Source organism: Falco biarmicus, chromosome 12 (genome assembly GCF_023638135.1).
Source record: "Falco biarmicus isolate bFalBia1 chromosome 12, bFalBia1.pri, whole genome shotgun sequence".
Lineage (NCBI taxonomy): Eukaryota > Metazoa > Chordata > Aves > Falconiformes > Falconidae > Falco > Falco biarmicus.
The window spans coordinates 27,739,812-27,753,853 of NC_079299.1; the positions used below are offsets into that span (position 1 = coordinate 27,739,812).

The 14,042-nt window shown below is 37.6% G+C and overlaps 1 protein-coding gene across 7 annotated transcripts in view; it reads right to left on the minus strand.

Annotated features, from left to right (window-relative positions):
- The window catches only part of PLCB4 (phospholipase C beta 4), a 208,953-nt gene that overhangs the window by 34,651 nt on the left and 160,260 nt on the right, over positions 1 to 14,042 (minus strand). For all 7 annotated transcript variants that reach the window (XM_056357323.1, XM_056357317.1, XM_056357322.1 and 4 more), the window contains 6 exons: positions 13,137 to 13,188; positions 10,730 to 10,832; positions 8,778 to 8,942; positions 5,769 to 5,973; positions 1,296 to 1,384; positions 698 to 848 (listed from right to left, as the gene is read on the minus strand). In XM_056357323.1, the coding sequence (XP_056213298.1) occupies positions 698 to 848; positions 1,296 to 1,384; positions 5,769 to 5,973; positions 8,778 to 8,942; positions 10,730 to 10,832; positions 13,137 to 13,188 (765 nt within the window). The remainder of the gene's footprint in view (positions 1 to 697; positions 849 to 1,295; positions 1,385 to 5,768; positions 5,974 to 8,777; positions 8,943 to 10,729; positions 10,833 to 13,136; positions 13,189 to 14,042) is intronic.

A 14,042-nucleotide genomic window follows, 5' to 3' on the forward strand; every position in this document is an offset into this window, starting at 1 on the left:
TATTGTGTTTCATTCAGCTGTAGAAATTTGTTCTTTCACTTAATCTTCGTTTCCTGTGATGATATATGAGAAACAAATAATCCCATTTGACTCTGGAAGATGATTTTGTAGACTGAACAGTGAATAGCGAGGAAAAAATACTTATTCACTTATAAATGAGCACATTTAATATGGGTATTTTTCACAATAAACATGCCATTTCCCATAATCACTATACAGAGTAAAACCACACATTGAAAACCTTTCTAATTGTTGGGAAATCTCTACGGAATCCAATGAATTCTAAATACCTTTAATTACTTAAATCTGCAATTCTGCCAAGGGATTTGTGGAGGGAGAAAAAAAGCAGAGGAGTTTCTGTGGAGTGTACGAGAAAATAGTCATTCCTATTGTCATTCCTCCAGTAAGTCTTTAGTAAAATACTCCAAGTCTTGGGGGTCACTACTATTGGCAGTAGGTATACAGCTACACAAAGAGGTCACTTAGTAAAATACAGCTGTATTGGCTTTATACAGCCATTCTAGTAATATAAAAGATATATTTGCAATTAGACAAGGACCACTCTCAGTGGCAAAAGAAGTTACCTTCTAAAAGGGTAAGAATGAATCGAACTGCCAAACTATAATTGAGTAATGAGTACTTCTCCGTGATTCCCAAATCACTTCAGACCTGAGGGAGTGGCACATGACTGGTATACCTTTCTTAGCATCGGTCCCAGAGCCAAAGCCTGCAGTGGTACTTGGCCGAAGTTCAGAGCTACTCTGAGGCGTTACGTTGGCTTTGGCATTATTTGCTTTTCCTTTTCTGTCATTCTTTGAAGTGTCATTTGGTACATCAACTATATCACTCTGAAAGAAACAGTCACATCTTAATAAATTAATTGCTGTTTTACCTGTAGTATAAAAGTTGGGGTATGGGAAATTGCTGAACTTCCTTACTTTAAACATAATTATGAAAATTGCAACATACTTTCAAACAACAATATACTCAGTACAGTATTTGTAACCTATTCTAAATGGCTACTTACAAAAATATGGCTCCTTTCTCATTTCTTAAAATTTCTCCTTTTAAGGGACATGTTAACACAATCCATAAAAAGTCAGTTAGCGAATGGTATTTTACTAAATGTTAACTAACATAAGCCAATGTATTTCAGAGCAGGACAAAGAGGCTTATATTTGAAAATGAGAAATGAGAAGGTAACATACATTGCTTGGAGAAGGACCAGTTTACTTTTAAAAAAAGAACATAGCATGCACATAAATGGGCTGTATTTGTCATTAAGTTCTACTTACAGTTTCGATACCCATAGCTCTCATTTGGTCTGCTCTTTTTTCTGTGATAGACAAAAATTTCTTTGGATCTGATAAAGCATCCACAATATCTGTAAGAAAAAAAATAATCAACTTATGATCTTCAAAGGCATTTGGAAATCAATCTTTTACAAGAGCTGTATTCTACCCCGGTTGTCAGGAGCCTTGGCTTGCAATAATAGTCCAACTTTCCATAATGAGCTTGGCAGGACTGAAAGTGCTCATTGCCACAGCACTTCAACACATTAGGAACATGAATCAGTTCATCATGCATCAAGGGAGTGGTATTAATCCAGGTACCTTATTTAGGAAAAAACCCAATCATGCCATCAGACAAAAGTTACTCTAACTTACTCCCAGTTGAAGACACTAGAATTTGAGATGAGAATGGGATCTCCTGATCTAACAACTTTGTCTCTTGGCTGTTTGAGGGGGTGTTGACTGACTTGGGACTGCAGAGAACTGTAGAAAATGCTCTTATATTTCCTAGCTAAATAGCAGTTTCAGCTGGGTTTCAGCAATCGGGGAAATCTATTCTCACTCGCCTTGTGATGCTCCATGTTTGGAACATGATAGGCTGTGAAATGGCTTTTCTCTGAACCATAATGACCAGTATTTGAATCTTACATGTGAACACAGCACCACTAGTGGTATTATAGCACCACCCAGTACCAGACACCATATAGATCATTGAATCTGTTTTCCATATGCAGTTATGAATGTGCAAGCATCAGTGTACAGGAAGACAAAGACAATCCCTTACCATGCTTTATTTCAACAGTCAAAGAATTAAAAAATGGCAAAGGAGGCCCTCTACAGCAAGAAATTATTTTACAAATTAAACTAAATTCAGTACCTACAATAACAATGCATGCAGAGACCACAGCAGTGACCTGTTTTGGTGATCCCTCCGAAACTTTGAGTGCTATGGAGAAAAGGGTCACTGGTCTCAGTTAATAAGTCTTCCTTGTCAGAGCACTAACTTAAGAAAGGAAGTTTGATTGCTGCAGACTGACTGACTCATCATTCACTACAAAGTCAGTCATTTAATTAACCTGTTTTTTTGCCCTGACCATTAGGAGGACCCTGGACAGCGCTTCACTTGCTAGGAGGCTGTTTCTCTGCAGAATGCTGCACAGCCCTATTTTTGGCTGCTTATGAGTAAAAGATAAATGCTTTTGTACCCTTATATTCTAGATGGTCTCACTAGCATAATAGACCATTATTTCTGCAATGACAGTTACGACACTCACAGTTTTCATCATCATTTGAGTTTTGCCCATGTTTCATGTCATCTCTTCAGCCATTTTCCAAGTGAGCTTACAATGACGCAACACAGAGGAGCTGGTCCACTGACCAGGTCTGTAAAAATATTCATCCCATCAAAAGCTTTTGGAAAAAACTTGCTACCCTTCTTGTTCAAATCAGGGGCTGGACCATATAATCTCCCTTCCAACCTAAGTTGTTCTATGAAATGTCCCTCTGAAGTTACTGGATGCATTTCTCAAGAAAAAAACCAAAAAGCACAGGCAGGGCTCCCATTCTGACAGCAACTGTATAAAATGCACAGCATTATCCCCAACAGCTCTGTTTATCTACACAAACAGGTTGTCTCCAATAACTGTTGTGACCCAACGATGTCTTCTGAAACTTACTTCATATACACAAGAACCAAGCAGAATTTATTTTCAGCCTTAACAATGGCCCTGTAGCTCAGCACCGTCTGTTTCCCCTTTGCCTAATTTAGTAAGCATGTTTTTTTGTCCTTGGCCTGCATGCACTCCTCAGTGAAAATCCAGGACTACCCTGCTAACATGATGTGTCTTTTGAAAATGGAACCTGATTATCACAAGCTTCAAGGTAAAAATGACTAACGTGTTTGGGAGAGCGAGACCTTTGTGAATTGTATTACTAACCATACAAGCACATCACCAAAGGCTCAGCATTTCTACAAGTGGGACGTGACTCATCACTGTTTCTCACATTGTCATTTGTCCTCTGCTTACGTTTTTCTTTCTCCCTAGTGAGGTAAGGTGGGGGTGGGGAAAAGCATTTTGTAGAGGAAACACAATTAAATATAAAACTAGGAAAAATCACTGCAAGAATACATTACAGAGGACTCTAACCATTAACCGAAGTAGCCATGCTTACTTACGCACAGACTTCTATTATAGAAGCTTCTCTTTGGAGAATGCTGCTTCATTTACATTAATTTGCACCAGTATTGTGTTTTATTGGGAACAGAGTAGCTGATGCAAATAAACCACAATAAATTACTAAGCTATATGAAAAATAAAATTATGCATCTTTTAAAGCCTACAATGCATTACCCATTCCAGTTATTACGTGATGCAAGTTTTTAAATCTTACTCATACAGGAAAAAAAAAAGAGAAATAAAAAAGGAAGTTAGGCATTGAATTGAGCCATACCTTTCTACAGGTTTGCTAAAACAGCCATGAAGGTCCTAATGATAGCTCATAAAACAATGAAAGGTTCACTGCAGATGATAAGTAATTAAAAAACACATGCCAACAGAATACTAATGATTCCACCCGAGTGTCTAAAGTTGTTTCCCAGTTGTTCATCATGCTGCTGTTCTGTATTAATCAGAAAAATACATGAGATACATCAAAACTATCTGGGAAGGGAGAGGAGAACTAATAATTGAACTCATTTAGTTCATATTAATACGATGACAAACAATTCTCTCATTCTAGTAGCATTCTACTGTAATGACACTGTTACTTTATGAGTAGTAATGTACTATGTCCTCACCTCTACCAGATAAGCAGTGTGTAGAAATGTTGGCTACGTAGTAGATCTACCAGTATTGAACTGCACACAAATTGCAAATTCTAAACTAGCATTCAAATTCTCTTTGAAATCAAGTCTTTCACATCTGAATTTGTAAAACGCAGTTTAAAAAAGAAAATAAAAAGGTATTTTCTCCACACTCAGCAGCTTCAGCCACATCAAACTCTGCTAAGTTTAAATTCTACTCTCAGAAAAAGTGTGGTATCATTCAGAAAAACATCGATCCCATGTTTAGAAAGTATTTTAACTGAAAATATTTACTGTCAAAAGCTTGAGTTCAGGAAAGAATTAAAGTACATGCTTAAATGTGTCCCTTAGATACATGGTTCAATTACTGCCTCGAGAATCTTGAGCTAAAGCAGAAGCTTACATTTATCTTGAGACAAAGTCCCTGAAGTTAAATACTGTAGACGAAACACACTGCACAAAGGCAAAGTAGTACTCCAAAACCTGTGGGAGAACTGCAGCCGACTGGCCAGCAACCAGGATTTTGTGCATAAACAACATATATTTCTGTAAATGCTAAACTTTTCCAGTCAAATATTGCTACTGAATTCTATGCCTGTTCATTTTTTTAAAAGCCTGGATAAATACCAGCAAACACCAACTTGAAGATAAACTCTCTAACATGTTAGGTAAGCCTTCTTCTTCTCCAGTTCATACTACAGAAATGACACTCAGAGAAGTGACAGTAATTCTCTGCATAGACAGCAGGTTTGAAATCACTTTTGCAAAGAGCAACACATTGTTTTATCAATAATGTTTCACCAATCTGCTTTGAGGTGAACTTCATTTTGCTGCAGTCAGAGCATTAACATTTAGCACAATTCCTATTGTAGAGTTTTAAATGATTTAAATATTTAACGTACAAGTGAATTTCATCTGCAGTGAAGAAAACTTTTCCCAGAGGTACACCCTCAGGGTGAACTTACCCATATAAACTGAATTAAGTGCTGTAATGGTTATTCTCAGCTGTTTGCTCCTATACACATTGTGGATTTATACGCTCAGTATAAATGACCACAGCTCTACCAACCTGATCATGGAAATGGCTCACATGAAAAATGACTTTCCTGAAAACCCCAAAATAATTAAAACGCTCTAAACACATGTAAAACTGGGAGAGAAAAATGCAGAAAGGTTTTGGGTGGTAAATTATTTCACTGTCCATTTTTAACAATATGCCAATATTCCCAAGAATACAGAAGTGGTGTGTTTGAAAAAACACATGTAGATTCTGCATCAATTGTTGCCACCTATATGCCAAGCAATATAGCTGAAGTATGTTAACCTTGCAAATATGTCAGAAAACACTTACTTCAAAAAAATAAATCAAAAGCAAAATCTTCCTAAAGTGTCAACAGAGAAAAATTAAATTGAGCTAAGTAGTATTAGCTTATTTTCCATATTATTTTGTCATTTAAGAGATATGTATCATTATCATGAACATGGAGGCAGGCATTTGGTCCGAAAGCTGATTTCTTAATTGAATATTCAGGGCTTCTAAGGAGTTAAAATACTAAATCCTTCCCATCTTCCAGCATTGCATGTCTGCTTCTGGCTGTCTACTCTGCAATACTTCAGTACTTCCATACCAGCACTCAAGAACTACAGCACACTGAGACACAGGTTTTTCTCACCTCCAAAACCATCAGGCACGTATGTTTTAAGCACAATGTTGCAGAAAACCGTTGGAAGAGAGAGTGGTTTGTTGCCCTCGTTCCGAAGGGAAATGTGCCTGTAACCTGCTTGCAGACCATCCAGAGGCAGGATCCTCTGACCAATCAACTTATTATTGTCATCATACACTGCTATTCTCAGGACAGCAAGATCAGGGAGAATAACCTGGAAAGCCAGAAAATGAGAAATTCAATGACTCTAATACAGTAGCACCCTCTTTGCCTCCCATGTTTGAACCATTTACTTTGTATGCCAGAAACAGACTATCATCACTGTAAGATAACGTCATTCCCTGCAAACTGCACACTTCAAGATGACTCTTTCCTAGAAAAGCTTCTTTTCGCCCTAAATACTGGGTCATTTCAGAACATGCAAATCTTGCAGCTTACAGTTACACTAGCTAAATATTTTGCATATCTATTTTTCATTACCAAAGACTGGTGACATTGATAAGAAGGCAGGAAAATACTACATGGGAAATGACAGATACAGCAGCAATCGAAGGGTAGGTAGTGCTGAATCAGGAGGAATTATGACAGAGAGATGGGATTTGGCATGCATCCAAAAGGGCCATAAAGAATGGAAAGAGCGCAAGCACAAGCGGATGGGGATGCATGCTGAACTATGGGTTCTGCAAAGGGGAGAAGCAGACGGAGATCAGGGCAGGGCGACAGACCGGCTGGAATGGCATGCTGCCAGCAGAGGTGGGCGTGCTGGACTCACGACATGAAGGGTACATGGTATGTATGCATGGTGGGCAGGGATGCTGCCAGCTATCTGCATCTGTCAGCCCCCATCTGGACCGACCAAAAGAGTAACAAAAAAAATCTGCTGCCTTCCCTGGAACAAAGGTGCTGCCTCTGCGCGTGGAGCAGTGAGAAGACAGCCTAACAGAGAGGTGCAGCTTCCCTGCCAGCCTGCCTCAGTTGTCTGCTGGGAAAGGTCTTCCCACTCCTTGCCTACCTGGCTCTATTCATCAACACTTCTGGGACAAAAGGGAAGATGTAAGGAAACTGCATCTACTATCTCCCTTTAAGACTTTCTCCATGAGCTTTCATCTTCAGTCTTAGAGGGCACAAAATAATGTACACTTTTCGTCTCCATACCCATCTGAGCTATTCACGGATATCCCACTCTACCTGGTTATAATTTAGCACTCCCAGCACAGGTTACCACCAGCACTCATACCCATCCCCTCCTTACACAACAGAGTGACAACACAGAACTAAGATTAGAACGACTGAAACTTTAACTAAAATAAAAACAAGAAAACATGACAGAAAAACAATCAAACACATTACCTGAAAGCAACCGTGTAGGATTAAACATCAGCTTGAGGAGAACAGTGTAAGCCAAACAGGGCAGGTAAGAGCTCTCCTCTACAGGCCATAGATCAGTACATCTTTCATTACATGATGGCCTCATATAGATTTGCTAGGGAGCAGAACTGGGGACTAAGTTTATCATTCCCTCTCCATTAATTTGTTCTATAGTATCCTAGCAGACATTTTCACCCTAGTGACATTTTAGCACTGTGCACCTCACACCTCCAACTAGAGGAATTCTTCCTGCTGTGTCTCTGCCACTCATCTACCTGGTCATCAGTGTACATTTTGATTACAGTGGCTAAGCCTGATATGATAAGGGCCTGAGATGAATAAAAATAATCTCTTGGCTGACTTGCAGTATAAGTTATTCAAGAGAATGTGCGACCATGTAATTGTTCATTGCAGAGTAGAGCAGAAAGTCTCAAGAGTACTGGCATCAGCCACTGCACCCACGCCACCCCCCTTTTAGGTTGAAGCTGTGTGCACCCTGTAGTTTATGGGCCTTTTGATTTAAGAAATCAGAAAGCAGCAGATGGGCAGCATGATTGCCTGTCATTGTACATCTAAGCATCTTCCCTGTGCCTCCTCATATACAGAGGAAAGCACTTAAAATCACATTCGTTTGAGAATATATTTGAGTCCAGAAAAACCTCTTGCATTAACTACATTTCTAATAAAAACTGGTTATATTGTTAAGAAAACAGATTATGTCTGTAATATACCCAAGTGTGAAGTGTTATCACTTCTTGGAAAAGTCTTGTCACTTTGGAATAAAAGCAACAATTCTGCATGACAACAAAACAGGTGTAAGCAAAACAGACGTTATCAAACAGCACTGCTAACACATGTAGTCTGGATGGAACTCCAGCCAACAGAAAAAAATAAATATATATATGTGTATCATATATATAAAGACTGAGAGATAAAAACTGAACACAGACGACTGATCTCTCTTTAAATCCCCCATACCAAGAAAAAAAGGTTTGTTTTACTTTTGTTAATTGAAAAAAAAATAATAAAGAAAAAGGTACATGAGGCACATGGACTACTGAAGGAGGGAGCTGGCAACACATCTGAGGAACACAGCACCCTTCCAACTTTTCCATGTAATAACATTGACCTTAGCTTTGGATGCAGCATCTCACCTGCCCTCTGGGCTGAAGGAACAGTGCAAGATAGCAGCCACTGCCAGGGCAGGGAAGAAGAAATCTCCAAGGAATGATGGTGTCCACCAGCGGGGGCTCATTCTGAGCGGACTGCATACCTTGAACACAGGCATGGCCACGGAGGAGGTGGCTACCTCCAAGTGGGAGGAGGAAGCAAAGGGGAGGGAAAAGCCAAACAAACAACAACAACAAAAAAAATATCATGTGACAGCTACAGAGATTATCCATTAGAAAAATAAAACAATTGAAAATTAAAAAAAAACCAAAACCAAAAACCAAACAGCCTCCTGAAAGCTTATTTCAGCTTTAGATTGTTTACTTTAGTAAACAGGAACCCTACAAACCCTTTTTCATGGGAGCAGTTCTTATTCATGTGAGCAGTCAGACTGAAGCTGGGAGAGGTGGCTCAAGTGAGCAAGGATACTCATGTGCAAAAGCGCTGGCAACCACGGACTGTGCTTTCCGAATATCCTACCTTTCGAAATACAAATGACTCTTCATTGTAAACAGGGTTCAGACCATTGTTCATCACCATGCGTGTTCGAAATTCTTTACGTATCGTGTCCGTGGGTAAACCATACATATCCACTTCTACATACGTACCGATTTTTTTGTCTGATAAGAACTGACCAGATATTACCTGCAACATAAAAACAGAGCAGTAAGGAAAAGCAATACAAAGTACACAGCATTTTTTGAATACTGGAAACATTCATATTTTTTTATTCACAGCAGTCTGAAAAATGCTTTATACAGAACAGATCTATTTATTTCATCATATGAAAAAAGTATATTTACTGCTAAAATCACACTTCTTCAGAAAAGCTTTTATGATAAGACCTTAAATATATCCTTAATTTCAAATGATTGCACTCATTGCGCTATGATATTAACAGTTGTAATTGCTGATTGCAGCCCAATTAGCCAATGTCTCACAGATGCGTTCACTGTATTACTGAAAGACACTGAATGACACAATCAGATTGGGCACTGCTGCTCTGCAACTTTAAACCTTCTGTCTGGAAGCACTGTCGTATATGATGTCTTGACTACAAAGAGGTGAAAGGAAGCTATTGCTCTTTCACTTAGGTAAAGGTTTTAAACTAATCATATGTCAGTCTAACTCCATATTATGTGTCTGGGAAGTGCAGGACGCTTAAAAACCAACCAAACAAAACCCCCACACAGCTTCTCCATATTGTTATGTATATGAGACTTGTTGCAATTTTACTCTAAATCAAGATTAATCTCGCCACAGCAGATGATTACTCCAGGGAAAAATTTATTCCATCAAGATGATATACTACTTTAAAATACAGCTAATGTTTTCATTACTATGACCAAGGAGGGAAGAAAAAATGGAAACTTGACTTCACAGACCTAAGCTCATTTCAAGTCCTTTTTTTTCATGATCTAACATTCTTCCAGGGAACAGTCCGAATAACAAATCTGAAAAGTTATGTGGCTGAGGGGTACCGTCATTGGTTTGGTCCACTCAACTCCTTTGTAACAAAATTTATAGGGAATTTTATACTAGTTTTAGTCACACAAGAAGGAGTGGCAAAATATATGCTCGAAGAACTATCTCTAGTGATACTTAAAAATTCTATGTTCTCAGCACTAGATCCCCCTTCCTTCTTGGAGGGATTGTGCTGTCATTAAAGAAAAACAATATTTTAAAAAGTTTTTGTTCTTCTGGAGGTGCAAATGAAACTTAGGTAAATGTCTAGAATGCCCAATGAAACCTTAGTCAGAGAGAGTTTGCAATTTCCGTGCTGCACAATAGAAAGTGGTAACTGATAGCTTAAGTCTTTGGTTAAGCTGCACATGGCGTATTTAAGCAAAAAGAGTAGAGTGTCAAGTCACAAAACAGGTTTTACAATTGTCAGCCTCCTTCCAAAACATGATTACCCAACCACGCGTTAGAACTACAACAGACATTTTCTGGACTTTATTACTCATAAATAACTCCAAAGTAATGATCTCCCATCACATGAACCAGTTGTCTCTACTTATTTTGAAAATATCCTGTCCACATGTGCCCATATTCCTCCCTCACTCTGCGGTGACGAGTGATGTTTGTATGATTTCATACTGTTCACAGAAATGAACTTCACTCATTTGTTCATTTCTGTAGGCTGATGCAATTCAAAAAGAGCATGAGGTGGGTTAAAATTCAGTGATAATGTGTAATAACAAACCATTTCTAATTCTATCATGTTCCACTCAGATGAAGTAAACAGATGTCTAAACTAGCAAAAAAACCCCCGAAAAACAAACCCAACCCTAAAAAACCCACAATGAAAATATTTTGATGAAATCCACACAATCCAAACACATTTTCTGTAGATACCCTATTTCTTTTGAGATTTAAATGTAATTTTTGGAGGCAATAAGAGGACAGAAGTTTGTCTGTTGCTGTTTTACCTGTACAGAACATGTTGCAGCAATTACACCATCTACAGGAGTTTCAGAGAAAGGGTCAAATGTTCGATCTGGTCGTCGCATGAAATCTGGTTTAAGTAGATACCTTATTTCAAGAAAGAAAAGAAAAAAAAGAGTATTAGTCTTATGTGCAAATTAAAATTGTATTAAATACAAATAAAATGGATGTTCCAGCTTTAAACAGTGAATTCTCCTACAGCACTGTAAAATACAAACTATTATTCTAGCTGCAAGTGTGAGGAAGTAAAAGGAAATATTACAGTTGTCTGGAATACAGATAAATGTTAATCTTCATTTTGAATTACCAGCTACTGAGAGATTAAATCAACCCCGGATTTCAAGATGAAAATACATGTAATATAATCAAGGACATTTCAAAATAATTGAATAATACATTTTAAATATACAGTGAGTTATATCATGAAAATTAGATGCTCTCACATTTGTGTTAATTCTTTATTTGGAAAAATATAGAGGGCTTATTCGATTTTATTTTTTTAAAATGAAGCAGTTTATACATAGAGTCAAGATTCATACAATAAATTTCAGCTTGAAGCTAATTTTCTCATCTCAGTTATAAAACCTTGGGGGAAACAGCTGATAATGTCAGTGCTGACAGACTGTTAATTATAGTAGCATGAAAGGTACTACCATAACAACACTTACAATACATCCCTGAGGACTATACACTGGATCAACATATCAATGAAGCAGATACGTGCTCTGATGAATCAAAACCCAAAGATTCTGCCATCAAAATCAAATAGCAGTTGATCACTGCTGTGCTACACATGACAGAGGTTCTCTTCCACTGGTGGAAGAAAACATGTAACTGGAGTCATCTTGCTAATTCTGCAGCCCTGACAGACAACAGCTGCTAGAAGATTATTTTTTATCCATCATAAGTCTCTTTAGTGAATCACTGGTACACAATGTTATAAAGGCCTAGACAGACTTCAGAAATAATTAAAAAATGCTGGAAAAATTCCAACGGAAAGAATGTCAATGTTTACTCCCATTTTTTCGTAACATGCCTTCTGTTTAGGAAAATAATATTCCTCATTTTTCCTACATTATAAATGTGTGCGATTTTATAATGTTTTATTAATTTAAAGTAGGTTATGGGCAGAAGGGAACTATCAGAAACAACCTTTAGTTTCTGCTTCCAGCCTGCTGGAATAGAAAATGCTAGAGTCACTTGATCTTGTTTCACCAGCATGAAAACTGTAAATCGGAGGGGGGACGGGGACGGGAAAGCAGTACAGATAGAAGGAAACTTATTTTTTTCTTTTCATTGCTCTGCGTGTTTTCTGTGACTGAAACAGCACCATATTTATAATGTCTAACAAAATATTACCACTATATTACCATGCATTACTGTAACACCAGAAAACTGACATAAGAATCAAAAGAATTCAATTGATAATGATTGACTGTCAGAGAATTTGGCAAGAGTAAGTAGGTGCTGTTTTACTGGGCTTTTTGGTCAAACAAGAAAGGAACCACGCTTTGCCATAAAAAGGCTTTGTTTTTCTTCTATTGTTATTCTGATTGAAATGACAAGAGACTGCACCTTTATCCAAGCTAAGAGCCTCTATCTGTTGAGTTCACAACTGAAATAAAAGCATGGAGTGGCAAAGCACTATGTTGCCCATACCACAGATGAGGAATTTTACCAAGCTTTATCAAACTCAAGATCTTCTTTCTCAGTAAGATTTGCATTAATAAACAGTTGTTTCTTCCCAGGATGAGTCTACAGATTTTAATGTGTTTCTGGACTGTCATTTCCTGTAATTCATCAAACTTCTTTCTCTTGATGTTAATGATCAGCCTATCCTATTAAAGTATAAACTCAACATTGGAGAGGAAAAAAAAGTCTATCACTTGAGCATCCTTTTCCATGCAAAAGTCATGAGCAAGAACTTAAGAGAGATGAAACACTTTCGTATGTTCTGTGAAAACTGCTCTCCAACTAAAGTACACTGATTAAAAAACCATTCCCCATGTATTAAGGCTCAACCTGTCCAAGTAGATTTGGCAATTCTGTGAACTGTGCAATGAAAACGCATTCTAAGGCATATCTTCAAAGAAAGATTAAGAACAGAAGCTGAAGATTTATTTGAGTAACTGTGTATGGTATTCACAAACTTCATAATTAGCACAAAAAGCCTCTTCTATCTCATCTTTAAAAACTGGGTACAATTAAAAAGGATGTTCATCAGAATACCTTCTTGCAGAGGATAATTTTCCCAGAGTTCTGCTAATTTCTACTCTTCACCTAGCATCCTATTTTGTTTTGTAACACATAATCAATAGTGACAAAATTTTATTAAAACCATAGTAAAGGATTCTGATACACTGTGATACCAGTTTAAATCATGTCACTCACCCGCATGATCCATTATATTCAAATTTTCCTTGATTCAACTGCATTGCTAAATCTGTCAAGAGAGAAAAAAAATTACTGTTTCCTTCTAAATAATGCAGAACGTGAAAAATCCTTTTTAGAAAAGAAAATAAGGCTGTTTTTCCAGGGTAATCAGTTTAAATAAAAATTAAATTTAATGCAGATAAACCACACGCATCTAAGAAATAAAAGGAAGCAGTAAGAAAACCTCAGATTTCTTCACAGTATTAACAGCTTATCAACCAAGCTGAATTTTAAGCTGTGATGAGAAAACAGTCTCTCCCTGAATTCAAACACAGCCGGCAGGCAGAGAACATCAGACTGTGGTCATGTCAAGTGCCTGGGATAGGATTGCCATCATCCAACTTTTGGTATCTACAGTACGGATGTCTCCATTTCTGCTAGCGATCTAGAATCACTTTGCATAACAGAGGAATACAGGCACTTTAATTGCAATTAATGTCAGTCTAAGGCAGACATAAAACATACTAGGTGAGACAACCTAGAAGTATGTATTTGTTTACAATGACCATAGACCACTACTCCAATGAAGCTGTCTGTATTCTGATGTTTTAAAGAAGGTGAGATGAGTATTGCACTAGTTTTCTACAGGCTTAATTGAATAAAATATCACAAAAAGAAACCACAAAGATCACAGCAGCATTGCTTAGTTTCAACATTTAAAGCATGCAAGTTTTACTCAGTGCATTATTACAGCACTTGTATATAAATACAGATAGTAAAACACATGACCCCCTCTCCCATCCAACCCTCTCCCAAACTTTGTAAAAACTAAAATGTTTTCCTGGAGGTTTCTAATTACACTACAACATCCTTGTTTAGCGATAACATGGGTATTTTCTTGCCCAACAGACTCTACCTTCAAAA